Source organism: Pundamilia nyererei, unplaced genomic scaffold (assembly GCF_000239375.1).
Source record: "Pundamilia nyererei isolate P.nyererei 1_Seehausen unplaced genomic scaffold, PunNye1.0 scaffold00008, whole genome shotgun sequence".
Taxonomy (NCBI): Eukaryota; Metazoa; Chordata; class Actinopteri; order Cichliformes; family Cichlidae; genus Pundamilia; species Pundamilia nyererei.
This window is the reverse complement of record NW_005187409.1, coordinates 1566282-1591386: the sequence shown is the minus strand read 5'-3', so window position 1 is coordinate 1591386 and position 25105 is coordinate 1566282. Positions and strand designations below refer to the sequence as shown.

General features: G+C 38.5%; 1 protein-coding gene across 1 annotated transcript in view; it reads right to left on the bottom strand.

The window, feature by feature from the left end:
* diaph2 (diaphanous-related formin 2) overlaps positions 1-25105 on the bottom strand; it is a 357023-nt gene that overhangs the window by 326494 nt on the left and 5424 nt on the right. Inside the window, exons 3-5 of the mRNA XM_013908245.1 lie at positions 16345-16377; positions 14967-15143; positions 8149-8253 (exon numbers count right to left, since the gene is read on the bottom strand). Of these exons, the coding sequence (XP_013763699.1) occupies positions 8149-8253; positions 14967-15143; positions 16345-16377 (315 nt within the window). The remainder of the gene's footprint in view (positions 1-8148; positions 8254-14966; positions 15144-16344; positions 16378-25105) is intronic.

The following is a 25105-nucleotide window of genomic DNA, read 5'->3' as shown; positions in this document are numbered from 1 at the left end:
AGCTATAGTGAAGCCGATACAGCCTCTTCTGACCTTTTTTCTCAGGTTGTCTGATGCGTTTTAGGATCTCTGGTCCAACCCACACACTGAAAACACACACAACCACACCAGCCATCACCACCTGACATCTCAGAACTGACCACGATGTTACCATGGAAATAAGCAGTCATCTGTCCAGTCATACAGATATTGATCACCTCCCTGTGGTCTAGAGATTGCAGTTTCTTTTTTCTTTTGCCTGCATCACACAACCTCTCACAATCAAAGGCTTTCACGTTAACACTGCAGTAGACATTGATGTATTGTTACAATGTGGCCCTTGACTTTTGACGTAAATCAGGCCAAGTTTTACAAAGCCTGACGCTATAAAGCCATCGTAGTGGGTACAGGGAACTGCAGCACACTGCGTAAAACATGCAGTTACTTATATGTATATGTTATATACGATGAATCTTAACATCAAGGGTAAAGACCACAAACACAGGGGCAGAATAGGGGCATTAATAGGGAATCCACACATTGAGAGCATATGCGGCTTTGCAATGTTGTACAGTTTAACAATGGTCAAAGTGGATTACAGGTAATTCACACAGTCTCTGTATTCCTAACTCATTCTCCATGAGGAGAGTGCCAGGGAGGTTTCATGCCTTAGACAGAGAAGTTACAGTTGTATTTTCCCTGCAGACAAGCAGACACGCAGACAGCATGAAAATGGGAATCTGCCAGCAAAGCAGGGAGTTGTACTGTAGGCCATCATCGGCTAAATGCTCCCCATCTGCACCCCACTAGCTTTCAGTTGGGCTTTCAAGAATGACAGTTTATACCTGCCTGTATGTTAGCCCTATCTATGGGCTACTGGTAGAGGGATGGCACAGAGGTTACAAATGCATCAGTATTAGGGCTGCCACAATTATTTTGATCGTCGACTAGTCACAGATTATTTTTGCGATTAGTCGACTAATCAGATCATCATCCATTGGACGTAAAACGTACAGCTTATTGCACCAGCATGCATCCGCTAACTATCATTAGCTTACAGCTTTAAGTGTTTAAGCTATGTGCTAACTAAAAATAAAGACAAGATGATAGTTTATTAAACTTTTAATGAATTTTGCAGATTGTCTCAGTGGAGTTTAATAAACTCAGGCGTCTGCTCCTTGCCATCTAAAATATAACAGGTAGTGAAGGGAGTCTGGTGTTTTACGCCGGCTTCAGTGAGCCTTCAACCCTCCAGCTATCGAGCGGGTGGGTAACAGACGACTCCGAAAACGTTGGGGCACTTTTAAAAATATGTGATGTCTTGATAAACCGAGCAGATATTTGAAGTTTATACAGCTATGTTCGCCGAGAAAATATGTTAAAAGTTTATTTTGTGACCCAGAAAGAGTAATATTAAAACTAAGTAGCTGCCGCCATTGTTGGAAACTGGAATAGGCTGAACCGAGCTATGAATTCTGGGATAGGTTGGGCCACGAAGGATACATCCGACTCATCCTTCAAATTCGGGGAAAAGGAGGACACATTTGGAGGAATCTTCGAATCTGGAAAGCCTTCGTCGCGTCGCTGTAACGTAATCGGCCTATAAATGCGGCCTCCGAAGGATGCAGCCCGTAAATTTGGACACAGCTACAATACTGGAGACTGCTTCTTCTTCTTGGTTTAACGGCAGCTGGTATCTTTGTACATGCAGTGCTGCCACCTTCTGTTTCAGTCCGTTATTACACTCTTAAATCATACTATTTATTCCTGCGTCTTTCAGGATCTTACAAAGCCTCAAACGACACGTCGACTATTAAATTTGTCGTCGACGATTTTGATAGTCGACATAATCGTGACTAGTCGACTAATCGTGGCAGCCCTAATCAGTATGCTCTTGAGTTGGAAGCAATGCATTTGATAGGGTGCCTGCATGGTTTGCAGAACTTCTTAATTTAGGTCTCACAATTCAAACTTGTATGATTTTGTCATATTATGCCTAGTGAAAACAAATCGGCCATTGCCGCTGATTGAAAGCTGCTCAGTCCAGGTCAATAGGGGCAGAGCTGAAAAACCAGTTCTTCCAACGGAAATAACCAAGCACAAAAGAACAGTTTGACAAAGAAGGAGAAAACTCAATCGATACAAATGGTTCTGTTAAATGCCTTGCAGAGCGAGGTTTGTCTGAGCTCATGAGCAGAGCAGAGGCCAGGTCACACAGTGCTACTTTACTTTGTGGGTTTCTGTTAAGCTTTACAGTCCTCCTAATCCTCACAAAGCTCTCAAAAGGTAATAAGCCACAGTTTAAAGTGACAATTCAACACTTGCCAACCTATGAACCAGTAGATATTAAAAAACAAAAAACAAAACACAAAATAATTTCTTCTTTACAAAAGAGGGATGCCATTTCGTAGGTGAAAATAAGTAATCTGCATATTATAATGTGAACAAATGAATGTGTATTGCCAATACTGTGGGAAATTCCAATAGTAAACTTCAAGTAAACTACCTGAAGTAAAATGAAGAAGAAGAAGAAGCATTTGTAAGGAACCAGTCGTGTTCCTGTCACATGGGGAGCTGTTGACAGCAAATTTTGATAAACAACCATAAATTTTTCCACTATCCTAATATGGTCGAATATTTCTGCTTTAGGCAGAAAAATATTGCAGTGCACTGTGGGTCAGTGTGTGTCTGTGTACAGTATTTATGAGTGTGTGCAAAGTCCTTTTAAGTGTTATACTGTATATTTTTAATGTGGATCCAAAGTGTGGTACATGTGCACCTAAGAAAGATCCTCCGTTTGATCTCAAAAAGAAACGCGAATCCCTTTGGGGTTGTGTCAGGAAGAACATCTGTCAAATTAAACATGTTCAATTGAATTTTATTTATGTAGCGCCAAATAACAGCAAGGCGACGTGTAGAGCTACCCCCTGTGGTGGGGGGTAGTCAGAGAAGCTTTACTGTATATTCTCTATGTGCATTGTATCTTACAGACAAAATGTGTGTGAATGTGAGAGTGAATGAATAGTGGTATTGTAAAGCGCTTCGAGGGGTCCCGAAAAGCGCTATATAAATGCGATCCATTATTATTATTATCATTAAAATCATTTTGATAAACAGATTAGATTGAAGATTATGAGAATTTGTGTAAAAGCTATCCTTCTTTGTGGATATTAAAGTATTGAAATGCTAATAGAAGTTACACTGCAATCAATTTCAAAGAGAAACAGCAAAAACCAACAAAAGGTGTCCTGACTCACTTTCAGGCTGTATAATTTCAAGATTTCTCATTTTAAAGTGCTAAAAATTTGCATGCAGGAAAAGTGTTGACAGTTTATAGCCTTTTCAAATTAAAGCCCATTAGTAATATCACAGGTGAAAATGAAAAGAAAATGAAATGACCCTCACTTGCACAGTTCAGAATGCGCTCCTCAACATCCTTCCAAAACGAGATAAAATGATGTGTAATGTGTATTTGTGAGCTTAGGGAGTGAATAAAGACAGATACATAGAAGTACGAAGATTCACAAGCTAAATAAATAATGGGCTACTTACCGCAACTTTGCTCCCAGTTATCTGCATGCAGCGATCAGCGGAGGAGGTTAATGTGCAAAAAGACACAAACAGCACAATCATTAGTAAGGCCAGAGAATTCTCTCCATTACACGTTGAAGCATTAGCGTAACTTATGGGACATCACAAAAATTCTTCACACAATTAAAGCACACACTATACACTTACAATTGAAAAAAGCCAACAAGAGAACATTCAAAACTGTCGTCACACGCTGAAGATAATGTCTGCGTTTGGCAGCTGCAGTGTTACCAATTATTTTGAATATGAATATTTGCTCGGCATATGAAAACACGCCGAAGTAAAAGTTGCGGCAACAAAAGCGGAAGTCATGTTTAGTCATGCCATCTTCCACACAAGGTATTAATTAAATGATTAAGGGGATAAAATATGATTGCCCTTGTGACTGCCTGATTGAATGAGTGGTACAGAACAGAACAGTGGCTAGTGTGGGCAAAGAGGCTCTGTGGACTGAAATCAATCTGCTGCCATTAACGTTGGGCTTCAGGTGTCAAATTTGCGTGGCGGAGCTACCTTGAACCCATGCAGTCAGCACGATTCTTGAAGTTTAACCTTGTTATTTGTCAATAGTGGCAGGTAACGGAAGTGATTTTCATTACTGCAACTGTGGGGCTTGTTTCACAGTAGGAGTGTGTCTGTCAGCAGAGTAAATGTATTCTAATCTGTGGTTGAGCTCTTCTTTCTCTGCCGTATGCTCCTGAAGAAATGCATTTTGATTGCAGGAAGTTACAGGACACACTAGGGTACCCCGTCTCTCTAGTATGCAGAGAGAGGAAGTACAAAACCTACCTTTTTGTTTCATTTACTGTCACGCACAAACTCCCTAGATGTGTGGCCATATGATGCTTGATTCCCCTCTCCATCACTCCATCACATAAAGCGTCTTCTACACGTCATCACCTGATCGCAGAAATACTACTTTGTATTCACACTAACTACATTTTCCTTGCTTTCCTGCGAATGCAGCATATCACTATTTAAGACGGTGCATTACCTGAATCCTGTAGATTAGACTCCTTGAAATGAGTCACATTGATGTAACTCAGAGCTCAGATACTTTGCGTGGATATTGATGCCAACCAGATCAAATACGTATTTTTAATATCATTTCATAGCAGCTTGACCAAAATAGCAGACACTATCTTTAGTGTGTTCAGATAATAGTCAGAGAGGAGCTTAAGGGGGAACGGCACAGTTTCACTAACGAGTTTTTGGTTTGGGTGCAATGTAACACCTTTTTCTGAAACAAGGACAAGTTTTCTCATTTTACTACCTTTTGAGTTCTGATGCTTAGCAGGAGAAGTCAATAGGCACACGTATAAAGTCAATAGGTGCAAGTATACAGATTTTTTTATTCAGAACAAATACAGTTATGTCTACTCTTTTTTTTCTTTTTTCCAAATAATTACGTAAACACTTATCAGGCTAACAATAAAGTGCTTGAATGACCTCAGCAAATCCGGGTCCCACTCAGAGAAGAAGGTGGCACATTGGTTGCATCAAACAAACCAATATTTGAATAAAACTTCGTTAATTTCACTAGAACGTCCCCCTGTTAAGACCCTGCCATAACACCTTTGCTGGATGAGACAGAGCAAGTCTGGAATTATACACTGAAATATTCACAGCTGGTAGTCAAAACTAAATCTCAGAGAAATTCTAATAGTATCAATTGTTTAGATTAGTTTGGCACATATGTAAAGGGAAGAAAGCACAGGAAAATAAGATGAGAAAGAAGTGCAGCTGTTCATGCAAAGCTGATGGACAATGATGTCAGTAGACACACTCGTGCAAGAGCAGCAATGGATTCCACTGAAACACAGCTCATATTCAAATGAACAGGGTTAATGTGGAATTCTCCTGTGAAAAGACATCCCCGTTTGTGTTGGGGGTAATTTGCTAGACCCCTGCTGAGGCACCCTGGTATACTATGGGAAGTGTTCTCAAACTTTCCTGGCAACAGACCAGGAGAGAGGTGGCAATTCACAGGAGAGAGAAGAAGAAAAGCTTTAACTTCCCTTTGAAAGACATATTTTACAAGAGAAAACAAAGTAAGAATTAGTCTTTTCCCATTTTATGTCATTTTCGAGCCAAACAGCAGTTGGATGTGGTATGTCAGTAAGCATGAAAGGTGAATATACTGTACATACAAGAACAGTACAAGGAGCACCCCGTGAGAGAAACCTGAAGCACTTAAAGCTATTGAACTCCAGGAATACTGCCTATTCCTGAACACTAAGGCACATGTTCAATTGAGCAAGTCTGCAGAGACAGACAAGAAAAGGGTTACACAATACAAGGGGGATATTTCTTGTTCCGCCAGCATTTACTGACTTAAACTTCTAGTTCCAAATCTACGTTCTCTGCAACTGCATTAAGTTGAGAAAGAAAGAGGTGAATTAAAGTGTCTACACACAAATTTGACTACATATGAGTGTGGAAGAAATGGTCCTGGTTGTCCCCCTTATATTTCAATGACTGAAATGAAAGGTAAGTGCAAATCAGACACCTATTAAATAGCGTGTGGAGTAAAAAAAGAAAAAGAAAAAGACAAAGCATGTTTGTAGCCGTTTGACACCAACAAAAACCACAACCTCCCAATGCAGCATACATCTTTGCTAGATGAGCAAAATGACATTAGCATTGAATGCACAACAGCAAGACAGAGAATCCAGACAGACAGACATCAAAATGCACTCCTACATTCGATCACCACTCACATGCGTATTAGCACCCATATGCAGCATTAGCCCCCAATAATGTCCAACCTTTAATTTACAGACATATAGGCTCATTCGTGCAGACTGAGTGGAAAAAAATGATGGTGATTTTGAAGTCTAAATTATAAAAGCTCTCAAAAATTGAAACCCTCTTCACACTTGTAAGGCAACTGCTGACAAACTACACTGCAGCAATGAGTGACTGGGTTACCACAACCCACATCACACAGTCCAACAGCAAAGGAACACTACAAGGCGGTTTGAGGAAGCTTTACTGTTACATACATTTGTAAATATTTAAATAAAGTAACATTAAGAAATATCTTTTTTCATCTATCAGGACGTAAAAGAAAGCGAGGCAATTAATTGTATAAATACACTTTATTGAAAACAGGAGAACAAATCTACTGATGACTAAATTATCCAACTTGGCCATTTTTTTGTTCTTGTTTTGTTTGTGTCTTATATTTTTTTATACTCTTAAAATAACAGAATTTCTTCCTGGAATAATCTCTGATATACTCTAAAACATTGAAATAAAAGTCTTCCTGTCTCTCTCATACTGTAGTTACAGGAATAATTGTTGTGTATCACGTTGCTAACTGCAGCGAATTGGCAGCCGTGTCACATTACTATTGCAATCATATGTAAAGAAATGGCAAACTATTAAGTTGAAGCACATTATCTTTATGTATTATTGGTATGTAATGGTGTTTGGATATATAGCTGTCCTGTATTATAGTGTGACTGCATGTGCACTTGCATGAATCAGCACGCACACAATCATCACTGACATTCAACCATCCCCTTTCTTCAGACCTATTAAATGTGATAGCAGGGTGCTGACAGACATCCCATTTTGTCCTCTGTCCTTTGACTACATGGATTACGTTATTCATTTGAATAAAATATCAGTGCTCACAAAGCATAATGGGCCCTGTGTGGAATTCAATCATCTCGGATAATCATCATTATCAATAATGCCAGTTAATTACCATAACAATGAGGCAGGTAATAAATGATGATGTCAAGAAGGAGCTACCAGGTTCAGGAAACAAAGAGGACAGAAATCACTTTTTCTTCTTCTTCTTCAGAAGTGATCTGAATTTTACAGCACGAGGCTGCCCATAACTTCAATAGACAATACAAGAATTTATCATACATTCATGGATCGCTGCCAAAACTGTTATTGCTTAAAATGATTAAGCATCGCCTCTCCACCAAATTACTCCAACACAAAACAGGCAAAATCATTTTAATTAATTTTATATCTAATCTCATTTTAAAACAACTGAGAGTCAACAGACCAACAAAATAATTCTGCTAAGCATCCATAGCATGCAAAACTAAACGGTAAAGCATGCTATGGTGCAGTGTAAAGAATTATCACAGGTTTACTGGTCAGACATTTGTCCTATTTCACTCCTGTATTTGATTGCAGTGCCTCTCGTCTTTATAAACAAATAACGCAGCAAGAAGACACCACCAAAAATTCACATGCAATTATACACCTGGACAACCAACCGTTTTCATGCAAGCATGTGACTGGACCATCCACCTATGATTGAGTAAGTGAGGGATTGCCTTAAATCTGGAAGATTTCGGCACAACAGGGGGAGAAGTAAGGGATATAAATCAAAACTGCAATCAAAGGCGTGGATTTCAAGCATGAGGTGTGAAGAAAGGCAGCAAAAGTGAGCGTGTGCAAGAGCAGATGACAAAGCAAGCAAAAAGCATCATGTTGTCATTCTAGAGAGGAGTGTTAAGTGTCGTGACATTGCAGCCCACCAGTTACAACTGTACAATATATCTTAGCTTATAAAGACATAACTCTGAAATGCATCATTCTCTCACTTACAGATTTGGCCGTGGCTGAGATGTACTGGACCACCATCTCGCGTTTGGTGCTCAGGTCCTTTTCTCGCAGCGGCGCTTTGCGATCCTCATTCAGGTTCATGTCCTCCTACACAACAAGAAAGGCAAAATGTTAATAATGAAGCTCTGTGATTCAAAACAGTTTTAAGTCAAAACAGATTTTACAAAAATACTTGACATTTGAACTTGAATTTAATAAAACATTTCAAATCAACTGCATTTCACAACCTCAAACTTGTTACAAGGTTATTTACAGCACAATGGTTTCACTAACAAGAAAAAGCTTTTTCAACAAACACACAATTATTGTTCCATTTCCACTAAAATCCTTTAATAGAAAATCCTGTTTCCATGGCTGAAAAAAGTTTGCTGTCTGTTGCTTTATTAAAGTCACGTGGCTCCGCAGCAGAAAATAATGGCAATAATAATTAGTCCTTGAAACGAAAGTAGCAAGGCTGCAGCAATAAAAACTGTACACCCCAACTCAGAACAGGAGAACAAAATCAAACACACTGCTTCTATTGAGGCCATGCAATCACATCAGATAGGCTGGATAGGCAGTATCTGTGTGTTATTGGGAGTATTATCTTCATGCTACTTTAATTCTGCATCACAAAAGAGGTCTTTCATGTGAGAGACATCAGGGATAGAGCGAAGGCTGGACAGAGCACTAAAAGCTAGGGAATGACATGATGATTAGAATGGAGGGGGATGTTTATCAGAAGCACTCTCTCACAAAGAGATGGGTAGAATGAACAGAGTGAAAAAACATCCTCCTCGAGGTTTTAGAACAGTGAACCTAAAGGTGTGGAGGCATGCTGCCCTCTGCTGGGAAGCAGAGAAAATCATTTGTCTTTTAGTACACGTTGATCTGTTCTGACAGTGATTTCCTTTCATGCAGTTAAGTGTAAAATTCAGCTAGAGAAAAAAAACGAAGCGCGTGAGTTGAAAGTAAGAACACTGTTTGAATGTCTTACCACAAATAACCTGATTCACAAGGTTTTTCTTCATTTGTTAGCGAAGCATGGGCAGGAATTCCATCCAGGGGCACGGTGACCTGAATTCCTTCAAGCATATTTCCTCTAGTAAATACCCTTTGAGCTACAAAAATCATTAATATCTCTGGGAGATAGAGGAGGGGAGAAAGTGCAGCTGAAACTTTTACAATTGGCAGGTTTTTTTCACTGAAGGAAACCAGCAGGTTTTTCAATTAATCTCTGAACCCTGCTAATTTATCTGCTTAATTGGCATTCAATAAAGGAGGCAAAATGTGATGGGGTGAGTACATTATGGGAGGGGTAGGAGCAGTGGGCCTGCGGGACGCTTGTCAGGGGGCAAACTCGAGGAATGAGCCCTCATGTTTCGCCTCCAAAATGATTAATGCTCTATTATTAATTATACCCTCACAGGCTACATAAAAAGGAGTCTCAAGATATCATGCCTATGCTGCTGATGTGACTGAAATGAGGAGATCTGAGCTTGTATAAATGACGGCGAAGTTACGGGGACAAAGATTCCTTGTTTGTCTCACACTGGTCTGGCAAAATCGACTAAGAATGTATTTCTACAGTAGCCAGGCAATAAAAACACAGCAGACTTTCTGCTGATTGCTTCGTCCCAAATACAGTCGAAGCAATCAACGAGTTTTCATACGTATTGTGCAACGCTCTTGACTAGCCAGTAACCTAAATCCAACTGAGCAGGTGTTTGACTCACTAAAGACCAGTCCCCAAACAAGCAATAACTGAAGATGGCTGCACCACAGGCCTGGCAGCACCTCACCAGGGAAGATACCAAGCATCTGCTAAAGTCTGTGGATGGTAAATTTCAGGTATTCATTAACTGCGACAGGTTTTCATCAAATTATTGCATAGTTTAAGGTTATGATTTGACCTATAAAATGAGTTTGCCCTTGTATTAAAAAGGCGTAAAAGAAATTACTGCATGGATCATATAATGTGGACGTAAGCGCCCTAATATTAAAATCTTGAGCACAATGCAAACCGTTAGACACTCACTGCTGTGTTTAGTTTCTAAAATATATACAAAATAATACAAGATGGCCCTAAAATTCCAAAATCCTGTGGTGTGGTAAGCCTAAAACAGAGCAAAACCAGGGCACTACAGGCTTTGTATCATTGAAAGGGAAAATTAATGGGAGCCATCAAATGCATCTCAGGCAGAAAACAGTATGGAGTGCTCACCCTATGGGGAAAACTGGATCTAAGAAAAGTAGAAGTATAAAATGTTTTGCTTCAACTGTGACAAATCAATTATTTTGTCCACTAGCCTCAAGTCTGATCCATGAGTGTGTAAGGGCACATGCAGTAATTCTCCTGTGGGCTGGTTTTAATGTCCTGGTGCAGAGTGGAACTGCTGAGGGATCACATAGGAGCTTATTACGAGGAGTGTTCATCCTGACAAGGCTCACAGAGAGGCACATAAAACCCCAAACTAGCCACAGCAGCAATGTCACATTCTTCTTTCACTGCTCCTCTGTCTTTGCGCGCACCTCAATACCGTTCCCCTGCTCGAAAAAGATATTCTCTAAAGAGCGGAAACAGAGACAAATTGGCACAGAAATCAAATCAGTCGAATCAATCAAGTATGGATGTCATGCTCTTGCAGGTTTTCATGCTGGCAGCCAAGTAAAACCATCATCTGGGCAATAATGCCACGACTGCTAATGGCAACTTGGGAGGAGAGTGCCAATATGCAGCAGCCATATTCACACCATCAGGCAGACGGTCTAAATTGAGGAGATGAGTTCATGCGTTTGACCTCACAAAACACCACGCCTATGCAAGTGTACAGTCATAACTCTACACATTAAAAAAAGGACTGTGGTTATCGTGATACCTCGAGGTTTAGTAAAAATCTTCAACAGAACAGTCAATTCTTTTTATATGTTGTTTTTGTGCTATTAGTGAAGTCGACTACAGCATTATAGCTGCGTTTCTAGTGAGACGCAAATACATGAAATTCCAGCAACTGATTTATGTCTACGCATTTTGATGAGATCCTGTGAATTCAAGCTGTGCACATCTTAGGAAATTCCGTGACAAAACACATGAGACATACAAACACAATGCCCTCCTGAAAGTAAATGTTTTTCCATGCATTTTAACTTTCCCCCTGTACTTTTACAAATATACTCCTGCTCTTAATGGTTGGTTTCAAAAATTCTAGAAAGAGTTCATTTGGGTTTCCTGGCCACTGACTGAGTGTTTCTTCCTATATTTTGACAAACCCTTTTGATGACCTTTCAGTAATAGGCTACGTGCTATTTAAGCTTTGAGATACACGGCGCAATGTGTAACCACTTTGCAGCGGAAAAAAGTATTTTCACTTTCCTGCTAGTCATTAACGCACAGTAGGGGGTCTCACTAATATGCCATGGGTCAGCCCTTTATTTGAAGCCAGCTAGACATCAAGACTGCAACATGTAGGACCATAATAACAATCAATTACAGAATGGGTGTAGAGACAAAGAAGACAGAGAGCAACTGGAATGTGTGTTGAACAGATAGATGTTGAAGAGAAGCTACTATCATCAAAAGAAACTACACACCACAGTTCTGTGTTTACTAGGTTTGACCAGAAAAGTTTACTGTCTATGAGTGTAAATAGCGCTTGCTTAAAAAGTACATAAGTAAATAACCCTTTTTTAAATTTTAATTTCATTACTGTAATTATACTTCCCAACCCAAAGTGTCAAGGCCTGTCAAATGTCAGACCAACAAACATGCCTTCTGTGTCATCTGTCACTGAGCAAATTGAAGCCTGGGTTTAATGTCACGCTGCTGTGAGCACAAACATAGTAATTGAGAGGTGAACTGAGTGACAGGGATGAGCACCCAGGCAAGAAAACACTGAGCACTCGCCTGATGAAAACCAGGAGCACTGGTCGTATTTCTCTGGCCCTGGCAATAAAGACCATTGTATGAGAAAAAAGGAAAGGCAGCCACCGTACCACACACACACATACACACTCAGAGACATTATCCACAATAGTACACACAACCTATGCAATGAAGCCAGAGTAATTCAGCTCCTCACTTCAAAGAGATGGGCTGAAAGCTTTTTGTAAGATTTCAATCCTGCAGTACATAAGGCCAAAAATGCATTTCAATGGAGAAAATCACAAGTGTGACAGAGCTTTGACCCCACGGATGAGTGCGAAGTGAATTTCAAAGTTTGGTACTTCTCACACTGGCCTAAGGAATACGTAGGTGGAGACCGGCCTCACAAAAGGTTAACATCTGAATATAAAACATTTACATTTTCTATAAATCTCAGGTCATTTTGGTTCAGTTAAAAGGTAATATTGGTTCCATAATCTTTTATATCAACAAATCCAATGAAAACACAGAAACCACAATGAACTAATACTGAGAAGTGGCCGAAGTCTGTGTTTAACGTTGTTATCCATAAATAATTCTAAAGTACAGAGTAGTTCCTAGATGTCAGAGAGACATGCAGTTCTGCTTATAGGGCTGCCACAAACGATTATTTTGATAGTCGACTAATCAGATCATCATCCATTGGAGTAAAACGTACAGCTTATTACACCAGCAGCATCTGCTCTTATATAACTATCATTAGCTTACAGCTTGAAGTGTTTAAGGTCTGTTCTAACTAAAAATAAAGACAAGATGATAGTTTATTAAATTTGAATGAAATTTGCAGATTGTTTCGGTGAAGTTTAATAAACTCCTTGCTATCTAAAATATAACAGGACACCGGAGTAAATTGAGCATCTCACACTTCTGATAATCAGCTGTCTGCTTGAGGTTTATTCAGCTGTGCAAAAACTATAACTTTATTCTCAGCCAAACCGATTTACTCAGGAACAAATAAAATACAAAAAAAGCCAAACAACATCATTTTTAAGTTATCTAAGTGACTCATATATCATGTTTAACCTGAGCAGCGAAAGACGGCCGTGGGTTTGAAGACGATCTGCCGGGAGTCCGCTGTTCTCACGGCTCTAGTTAGCCTCGCCTCGCCCCCGGCTAGCTATCGAGCTAGTGGGTAACAGACATCTCCGAAAACGTAGGAGAGCTTTTGAAAATATGTGGTGTCTTGATAAACTGAGCAGATATTTGAGGTTTACACAGCTACATTCTCGCCTGAAAATATGTAAATATGTTAAACGTTTATTTTGTGACCCAGAAAGAATAATAAGAGTAATATTAAAAATAACTATCTGCGCTATGAATTCTGGGACACAGCTTCTTCTTCTTCGGGGTTTAACGGCAGCTGGCATCCTTGTACATGCAGTGCTGCCATCTTCAGTTTCAGTCCGTTATTACACTCTTAAATCCTACTACTTATTCCTGCGTCTTTTGTGATCTTACAAAGCTTCAAACGACGCGTCGACTAATCGTGACTAGTCGACTAATCGTGGCAGCCCTATCTGCTTATACTGCTTTGCAACTTTGTTGGGCAACTTATCGCAATCTGTACACAAGTATTTTTAAAAATACAAATTTATGGCGAAACGAGTATGAATGCATGTCACACATCAATGTAGATTCAGTCACTGAGACATTATTAGAGCTGCAATGCAGACGCAGCAAAATTAGAGAGACAACGCTGAAGTTTCCTGTGTAACCCGTACTGCCCGGGTGTCTCACCTGAGGCGAAAAAGGCCTTCTTCAGGGTTGGGCAAAATAAACACCATGATACAGGAGAGAAATCACATGATGCTGACACAATCAATTATAAACCACGTAATTTTCAGCGACTCTTTTATTGTTAATTAAAAAATTTAAAAAAAGAACAACAACACAAAATACTTCCTCAATCACAAGCATTGGCTTCTTTCCTCCACTAACTAATCTCTGGAGACTGTGAAAGCCTCCACCATTATTAAGACTGTGGTGTTGTTTCAAAATAATCTATGCCTGCATTTTTCATAATGAACATATATGTCATCCGGTGCTACATTATAGTTTAGTGGTGCTTTTATAATTGTCTTTCGACAACAGCAGAGATACAGGTAAATAAAAATGGTTGTGTCAATACAACCATGGGATTACTGGATATTTAAAATTAAAGACAAGCTATTTAAAAATAATTTAAGCATCACGGTAAACTCCAGAAAATAGACTTTAATAAAAATTGGTTAATTTATTGCACACCGTTTACTTCAAATGAGGATCAGTAAGAAGGAGTTGCAGGAGTTGTCTACATTACCCCAAGGATATCATGCTAACACATAGGTACTAAAGGTTGTGTGTGTCATCCTAATATTGTTTTGTGGGGCTTTAACAAAGATGGTATGGACATAACTCTATAAATGTATAAGTTACACCAAGGTTTTTAAGTCCTGGATTGATGCTAACGTTAAAGCACTGAAAAAAGACCACAGTTATCTCTCTAAATCCACAGATAAAGCTGTCTCGACTAGATGACAGCTCTGTGGGATCCTGGTTTCAATCATAATGTTGTTAATGCTAATCAAATTGTTTATTTAGTTAAAAGAACAGCATATCATCCCTGTTTGAAAGGACTTTTTTAAGAGACACTGTATAAAACCAGGGTCGGTCTGGAGAGCAATCATTCTATTATCATCCCCCAGCAGCAAAACAAGAATGCATCTGTAGTGAAATATAGATATAAAAAATGCCTTTCAAGCCCTTTTTTGTTTTAACTAGCTCCACACATACTCAAAATAACAGCACTGTGCTTCATAGTGAAATTTTCATTACTTATTATTATGTGGAATTAGCGGTTGTAATAAAACTGTTGTTTAGTACAGCAGGTGACGTTTTGCAAGAGAAACACAAAGCTTACCATCATCTTCTCAAAGAGGTCAATGATTTCTTTTTCTGAGAGGTTCATGGACCGCTCATCAAAAAGAGGCTGAGGAACAGGAAGTTCCGTTTGGGTAGACAGGGGATCTGTTGGGTGCTGTATCAGGAGCTTTTCCTTCTTCGTCCCCGTTTTCCTAAAACTGGTAATACGATCACGCTGAAAGAAAACAGATTCATTGACATATTAAAATATCGCACTGCCAGTGAGCTTGTTTTGACTATAAAGTATATGGATCATTAAGAAAAAAAAACATTTTTTAAAACAACTAGATTGAAAGTTTGTCTCCTGCTATCAAAAGACAGCACGATTATTATGCACTGATTTCAGGAACAGATGTGTTTCTGCAAACAAATGAAAGTGAGGTTAAAACAGAAAAAAAAACTCTAGTTTTTTTTTCTTTCATTTTTACTTTGTATTGAAGAAAATAATTACAAAAAATATCTGCCGCATACAGCAAACACCTGTATTTTGTAGATTCCAGTTTGACTTAAAAAACAAACAAGCAACTAAATAATATACTTACCGTCAAACCCACAGGATTGCTCAGTTTATGCTCAAGTGATTCTAGCATACAATGCCACTTTGCAAGTTTGCAGGGTAGGGTACTAAGAGACATTCCTTTTTATATTAATTGGTTAATCCTACTCTTATGAATGCAGTAACATTAAGTGTAAAAGCAGAAAAGTATATGAACTGCATGCAACCAGTCACTGTTAGTATTATCAAAGGGAGAGAACATGCTGGATGAATGAACAGATATAAATGAAATTAACAGACAGACATATAATGATGACATACACGATGTCGCAAATGTCAGTATACTGAAGTATTACCGGATGGATCAAACATACTGAAAGCTGATTATTGCAGCAGTAGTACGTAATAATAATATGTTGGCTGTACATCCCAAAACTCATGTAATACTACATGCGTCGGGCTATTTGTTAACTAAGGATATTAAAAAGGCCCCAGGTAAAACCATCTAATCAGAAGTGCTACTAATAATTGCACACTAAATGATCTATGACCTGCTTACAAAAGCAGAGATGCTGAGGGCTAAGTTATGTTCATAATGAAAAATTTAGGCAAACAGACCTTGTTGGTGCAGAGTGCACTACAATAAAAAATGTCTTTCACGGAGCGCTACTTATCATTATTTGCTATTGTGTAAAAACCCACTGTATCATTTTGCCACATGATGTAACTCATATACAGTTAAAATGGCAATTTAAACAATTTGCTTCTGGCACATTTGATCCATCCATATACTTCAGTTAAAAGTCCCATGCAGCTATAAGAAAACGTGAGAGGATGTAAAACAAAACTAATCACACCAAAATTAAACCAAGCACCTTACCATATCATCAGCCAATGTTTTTATGTGTATGTTCTGTTGGAGGGAGGGCACAGTGTGAAAAACAATCCAACAGAAAACGACAACACTGGCAAGTGCACGTCGTCCCATCTCAAGTGTTTTCACATGTACAGTGTCCCCTGGATACCGCAGCGTTTTCTTCTCTCTCTTTGGTATCACAGAGTAGAAAATGGTGTTGCATTTCCCTCTGAGATACCAAATTAAATTTTTAATAATGCTTGCATACATTAGAGAATACATAAAACACATGTGCAAATTGTCTTGGTACCACAGAGGGCAATAGCTCATTCCTGTCTTGAGCAAATACTGTACATGTGCATATGCAGGATATGGTAACACTTGATGATCCCAGACAATAGGGTAAAAGTAAAAACGTTTGTGTTCAAGAATGAACACGACAAATACAAGCACACAAAATGAGGTCCATCAGAAAGCACCCATAATCAAACACATCCACATCAGGTTAAAAAAACCCAGAAAAACCCAATAACATGCAAGTTAGCACTGCTAGGTTAAAGTTTTGTGTATTCCCAAAATAATACATTTTCCCAGGGAATGTAGTTACAGCATGACACAATTAAACACCAAAAGCTTCTTTTATTCCTGTAATTTGTGTTCTGAAGAGCATCCTTTGTGGTGACAGTGGCCCAAAAAATTCAACCGCTTCTCCTAATCCAGATATTTATCTTCATCTCAGACACACTAAGAATGGCTACTGCCAAAGGCTTGTGGCTCGGCAAGGGACAGCCATTTGAAACACACCTCAAATGGGAATCAGTAGCAACGCTGCCATATGCTGTGGCGCTCGGCTGTAAAGTACTAATGAGTGGGGAGATGTGGGGTAGCGATGGCCATAAAGCCTGCCTCCAGCCGCGGATTTCTCCACTATTCTAATCAGGAAACTACTGATGCTGGGGCGAGCAAACAGATTGGCGCTAACCTGCACCTCCCTCTGTGTGTCTTCATCGGCTGTCGCTCTGGGCAACACCGAGCAGACACTCAAACTGCCATATCTATCACTAGTTTTGTCGGCTACAACTGATCAACAGTTGGGAGATAAAGCTATTGACTAGAAAGAACAAAGTCTCGATGTGCAGTGTTACCTAAGCTGTTTTTTCAAGTTAAAATAACACAGGCGGCGTTACATATAGAGGGTTCTGCTGGGGATGTCCAGGTATTTGTTTCGGTATTGTGAAAGCCTTTATTGCTTTTAAAAAGGCAGCATGACACTTCCCAACATGTGTAACGCTAATAATTTAACCCGAGCAACAACTTTTCTCATTTGTAACTCAGTACGTATGTATCATTAAGCCCAGCATTCTCTAGCAGCCTAAAACTGTGTGAAACAATAGCTAATTTTCAAATGGAGTACTTAAACATTTTCTAATCAATTTAACAACAATCAAACCACTGTTTGGTTAATTGCCTTGACTTGAGGGCCTTTCCTTGCCCATTATCTTGGCAACATCGCAACATTGCAATTTAACATCTAACAATTAAGCTTGCATGTCCTCTGGGCTTCTCCCGCTTATTAAAGTAAACTTTTTCATCATAATAAATGTTTATTACCAAACACATATTTCTCTAAATAACCTAATCAAATTAGCTCTGGGTCCCTCCTTAATCAAATATGATTATGAGTCCATGCAGATCCTTAAAAATGAAAACACAAAGCAATATCCCACAACTTGAGAACCAATTTGGGGACACAAAACCATACAAGTATGCATATTTCCTACAATAAATGTTAAAATTAATATTACAAACTGCAATTAATGTTAGTATTACATTAATTCGTGTAAAGATATAAAATATCACCAGGTGGAAGGAGAAATACGTTTCTTTTCCAGGCTGGACAAAAGACTAGTTTTGTTTCAAAGTGACTATAATTGCATATCTTTTAAATAGCAACGCTTGTTATACTCAACCAATTAAACAAGACCATCTGCGTGATGTCATTTTAACTCACTCACTGGAACTATCACTATAAAATCAGTAGCCACGATGCCACTGTAAAATGGGTTTAGAAGGAAATTAGCTGTTACTTTAATTAGTTCTAATAATAAAAAAGAATTACTGTGAGATAGCCATTGTTGGCAGTAAGGCCTGTAACACAAAGTGCTTCTGACAGTTCTTGGTAAATTCATTAAACTACCTCGTGTCCCTGTTTAATCAGACGCTCTGTTCATCTACATTCTAGCAGATTTTAGCAACGATTCCTGATTTTCAGCAAGAAAATTTTAAATTTTGGGGAAATAAAATCAAAGCTGATGAAAGAGACTTTAAGAAAATTGTATAATTAGCCTTGAACGCTGGCAAGTAAGCATCAGTAGCACAGCAAAAAAAACCAAACCTTGTGTTTTATTAGGCGCTCATTTGTTTAACTTCTGTTGCTTATTCAGAAAATTTAAATTAACAAAGTTATTGTCAACAGAAAAATATTTTTTTGGTCAAAAAGAAAATATTTGATCTCTTTATTAATATAGAGGTTTTTTTTAACAATATAAAGCACATTGAGGCAACTGTTGTGGTTTCACATTATGTAAATAAAAATACATTTACATGAGTTATCAGCTTGCATTGAAACTTACTTAAAATACATGCTTATCTTAATTTTGTGTCCAAGTAAGAAACGAATTATTGTGAACGCATCATTATCAAAACACAGCAGTTTAGCAGTGATGACCTCAATTCAGTAAAGCATTCAGAAACCTGTACGTCAACATAGTACACCTGTCTGAACACTGCAGATTATACACAGATAGCCACAGTTACATGTCTGTGGTCATTGTCAAACCACAGTTAAAAACACGAGGAGAATATTGACCTGTTCTAAATGTCAGTATAAAGGCCGTTCAAATTTGGTCTGCTGCTCCTCAACATTTCAAAAGAGTACACTAGAGCTGCCACTCGAAAACCATTCATCTAGAGATACTGTGTGGATTATGCTAAAAAGCTGCTTTCCTCCGAAGAAAAACAAAGCACCGCAAAACTGTCACACTACATCGGAGGGTAACGCTTGCTCGTCGTTGTCATATCAAACAACAAAATTACATAATTTGTCTTTGTGTAATCTGATAAGATCTGCTGCACTACCAATGTACTGGTCAGTTTGAAAGGAGTGGCATCAGACACACAGAATACGGTCCGTGTAACTGAATTAGACCAAGTCAAAACAAATTAATTCATCTAAATAAATCCTGTTACAATGGCTTCTCAATGACTGCTTTTGCAAACACAGAGATAATGCAAGACACTGCCTAAGCTAAAGATTTCTCAGTGCGCACGTATTCTGCTTGACGGTATATATCAAGGTTTTCCGTATGTTTGCACAGGGAGGATAATGTTTTCAAGCAAAGCATGGAGGTGGAGAAAAGAGGCAAAAAAGACACTGAGACACAATTTAAACCTGGCAATCAATGTGACTTATATTTCAATTAGAACACATTTACTATCACACTGAATGTAGCTGTCACATAGAAATACAAGTTCCCTCATCGTGCTTTTCCACTCACAATATTCCAATAATTCTTTCTGAATCGTTAAATGACAATAAACATCTGCTCTATAGCCTTGAGTGTGATTATTATTTAAACTACATGTTTTCTATCTTAGCGGTTCCGACACTTCCCGGAGAGATTTTTGAAATCTCTGAACATCTTTGGAGATTAATATCTACAGCAGGTCTATTAACATCAGTCAGTTTTACACAGCCAAGGAGCTTATTGAGAGATGTATTGAAGGAATTCGGAGAATTGCTACTTTGATAAAAACTAGCAATTTGAAGATGTCACTAAGGGAAAATAGTCTGATTTTTACAGACTAACAATATCATAACTAACAAAAAGATTAATAAAAAATAGCTTGACAAGACAAATAAAAAAGATTTCACTGCCACAAAGCATGTCTTTCCAGACTTGTGAGCAAATTTACAAGTGTCTCAGTGTGAGAAGTGAATCAGTGTTTTATTTTCAGTCAGACTGAGAGAGCACATATGAAGTGGTACATCGTAACAACAGAAATACCGATATTAAAACACTTGCCAAATCTGAAAGATTCTGACTCCTATGAGCCCTACGTGCTTCTGAAGCATGTAGGGCTCATAGTGTCATTACTGTAGGCACTGCCACAAGCATACACACACGGGAAGACAAAAACACACACAACGAAAGACAGCAGATAACAGAAAAACATATTAAAGGCATAGAGCAGAATGACACATTTGTCATCTCAATAAAGTGAAGTAACGATTCAATCGAGCTCATAAAATAAGGCTGCTCTCCTAAAAAAGACCTGACATAAACACTTCTCCCTCAGTGTTTAATATTGACGTAGGTTACTTTGCTTTATTTTATTTAGGTTTGAGAAAAAAACGCAGTTAATTTAAAAATGGAATGCAGCACGTTTCTGTGAGTGTCTTTAAAAGTGTGTGAGTTTGTGGTAGCCTTATTAGTCTCGTGGAAGTGCTGGTACTGCTTAGATTCCCAAAACAGATACTGAAAAGAGGAAGCACACAAAAGCTAGTACAGCTAAGATTTGAATGGCTCCACAATGGATGGTCTGACCATGTGACTGGGGACTAGCACAGTACTGCCCTCGGGTTATCTCCATCTCTTTTGAAAGCAAATTCTTACTGTATCCTTGAAGGTGGCAAGATATGTGGTCATTATAAGAGCTGAGGTTTGTAAGAAAAGAAGGAGATATTTTTACACTGTTCATAACATCACATAAAGTGTCATTTGTATTTTAAAGTCTACTGAAATGAACCTGATCTGGCAAACATTTTTTTTCCAACCGCGAGAGGAATTTTGCAGCAGACGCTTTCCTCTGAAATTCGGCTTAAAACATGCCATGTTCACACCTGCTATAGCAGTTGTTTTCCCTAATTGCTGACAAGTGCAAAAACATGTGAACCATGACCTTGTTTTTATCTGCAGGCTGTTGACTAAATGGTGTGTAATGAAACTGTACGTAACACCAGAGCCAGGCAGCAAAATGTTTAAAATAATAGTCCCGGTGCGCCCAATAATATGCTTTTATAAATGTCACAGGAGTGACTATATCGGTAACATTCAATTCTACCACTGTATTTTAAATGTTGACTCATCCATGACACACCCATGTTAAGCCTGTCTCACTTGACTAGCACTGACCTCCCTTCACTGACCATCCTTTATCACACGAGGTTCATTTAAAACAAATTAAATTAAATAAAAGACACTTTTTCATCTGGCTTCAGCCTCTCCACATTGTGTTTTCTACATTATTAACTGGATGTTGGTCCAACAACATGCAAAATGTAAAGACACTTCTTTCATTAGGCCTACATCAAGCTCAGTGGAAGCTCTGTCAGAACATGCAATCTACTCATGAATCATCCTAACTGTCGAATAAGCAAATCCCAAGTATGATTCATGCATACATGGACATGACATGTATGCATGTCATACAAGTTTTACTGAGGCAGCCAAAAAACAAACTTCCTATTTTCATGTCTCAGATCTCATCCACTGATACACGTGAATAAGGCTGATGACAGAGGGGGCTTTAAAGGAGTGAATGTGTTTCTTCCACTGTGTGACTAAAGCATTCATCACCACTTCCTCTCTCAAACTTCCTGAATGTCATTAAAAGACTCACATGTGGTCTGTTTCCTGCTGTTGCTCACACCCGCCCCCCCAACACAATGCCAGTCATGTTAATATAATAACAGAGTATGTAAAAAATATGAAAAAGAAAGTTAGTATGACAAAAATCTTGTCAAGACTGGCCAAATAAAATACAGGGCATACCTACAGTATTGTGCAAAAGTCTTGAGCCTCCCCTCATTTCTTTGTTTCCAAGCAGCTAGACAGTCTTCTAATTTCTTTAAGTAGAGCAATAGTTCTCCAAGCTTTCTTGAAGGTCTAAACTTTGCTTTGGCTACTTTTTGCACTGATTCTCAGCCCAGTTATTATTTCTGATCAATTTCCTTCCAATGTTTTTGTTTCTTTAGGCCATTTAACAGTCAGCCTATTGCTAAAATGTATAATTTGTTTGCATTTCTTTGGCTGAATCCTTAAAATGCTTGAAGAAACTGGACAATTGGAGGAAAAAATGGCTGACCTAAAGAACAGTAGCTGGACATTTTTCTTAAGAAATGGATAAATATCCAGCCAAGATCTACTTTTTGCCATAGGCTCAAAAGAAATAGTCTCAGTGGATGGCTGACTGTCAAGGAGCAATTCTTAAAAAAATGAAAGTTGGGAGAAAAGCTGAGATAAGATAGATTACATAAGCAATCAACTGTGGCAACAGCTCTTATGAAGTGATGAAATTTAAACTCTGTGGTTCAAACTGTCATCAGTATGTACAGAGAAAAGCAGGAAGGAGCTACAACAGTGAGTGTCTATAGCTTTCTGTAAAACACGGTGGAGGCTCAGTCATGATTTGAGGCTGGATTTCAGCCAGTGTTCTTCTTAAGACTGATGCAATTATGAATGCAGGAAAGTACCATCAGATTTTGTTCCTCTGTCCAATACCACATGGAAAGCATCTGATTGGAAATGCCTACATTTCTCAGCATGACGATGATGTCAAACACACTACCAAATCTGTGTAAGTAAACCGAAAAACTATCAGTCATGGATTGACATCCTCAGAGCTGACAATCTCTGGATTATTTAAGCAGCGTGGAAACATCTTGACATACAACAAAAAAAATCTTAGACTCCTTAAAGAAATTGCAAGAGAGTTAGGCTGTTTGCATGAATAAGCTTTGTTATAGTGTATATATTGACTTTCAAGATCATCAGAATTGTACAAACTCTGGTTTTGCCTATTTAGATGCATTTTTGTAATCTTTTCAATAAGTTGCTGCACCCATTTCTCATTTTCCTTGCAAAATATAAAGAAATATTTTAATATATTTTACCACAGCACTGTAAATGGCTCAAGTGTGTGACAAGCTGACAGCTTGTGTTAACCACATGCCAACATGACCTAAAATGATTTCCGAGGCTTCCCTAAAGCTCACGTATCAAAATGTCAGATGCATCAAATGACACAAAAAAACAAAACAAAAAAGTAATTCAAAGTATGCTTCATGATTTGATACTATCAGCAGCGTTAGAAGTATGAGCTTTACCCATTACTAAAGTATGTGCTTGTTTCCCGTCTCCTACATGATTAAAATAGAATAAAATAAACTCCATTTAACTAAATGAAGCACATAAGAAACCACTAGATCAGCGGTCTCCAACCTTTTTTGTGCCACAGACCGGTTTATGCCCGACAATATTTTCACGGACCGGCCTTTAAGGTGTCGCGGATAAATACAACAAAATAAAACTAGTACCGGTACCGAAAAAAAGAAGATTTATTCACAACACACGTGAAAAGACCACGAAAACCGAGTAAACGATAAAAACGATAACAAAATAACGCTGGAAACCGATAAAAACCCTGAAAACAATACATTTCACACCTGAGCCTCAACTCTCGCGGCCCGGTACCAAACGACTCACGGACCGGTACCGGTCCGAGGCCCGGGGGTTGGGGACCGCTGTGCTAGATGATGATGCTGACGGTTTCTGGGGCCAGTAAAGTTACCTAGCTTCAATGCAATAATAATCAATTTCCTACTTAGCTGTCCACATAGCTATTCAATATATATTATTATACACCAGACAGTTTGATATGTCACAACATAAAAATCACAGATATAAAAAAATACAATTAATTACTAGTACACCTGACTAAAACTGCCAGCCTATTTTCATGACAGCAATGCTTCTGAGACCAAATCTATGATACAGTATGTGTCCCACTGCAATCCTTGCTATCGGGAGTAGAATATGGCAGCTAACAGCAAACTGGTTAACTCTAGCACAGAACCAGCTTCAGTGTGACCCTACAGATCCCTGCTACACATTTACAATAGTGGTATCAAGTTTTTGTTTTTTTGTGGGGGTTTTTGTTGCTGCTTTTTTAATAAACCTCTTTCACTGCCCAGTGCCTTGTGGCTGTGTCATGACATCCGGCCTCTCTCGTCCATATTTCCTGCAAATACTCCACACTTTCATTTGTCACCTTATTCACAATAACCAGGCCAATCCTTACTTATGTGATCATTATTATCTCATTTCTCACAATAGTAGAATTTTGTTTTTTTAACCTTGAATATTAATGCCTTTCAGCATGAATGTGACATTATCGTTTTGAACACTTGTTTTTTCTTTAAATACGCCTTTCCCCATTGTTGACACATGACACATAATCTGCATGCTTTGCTTCAATGTGCAACCACGATGTATTATAAATCCTGGTGGTGCAAAAAAATTAAATGGATGCATCTGAAATAGGAATTGGTCTCACTAAATCTGACATAGAGCTTTGCAGTATAATCTGAAGCCACTAAAATTACTTATATCTGCACACTTTTAGAGCGTTACGGAAACTGTTTTCCACAAATGCCCTTTATCTTCAAAAACCACCGTTTACCATGCACTAACAGTATGTCTGCCATATTTTTAAAACTTATTTTAACAACACTTAATAGGGACTAATAACATGTAATATTTCCCAAAATATAGTTAATGAGTGTTTCTGATTTTAGTTCAGCTTATGAACCACAAATAATGAAACAATCTGGCAGGCTCATGCTGCAACAGCAACCAACTGTCAAAAGAAAAAAGGAAGCAGAGCAAAAGTGCATCTGATAACATGGAATAATAACTCAGAATTAATTTAATAGGCTCGAAGC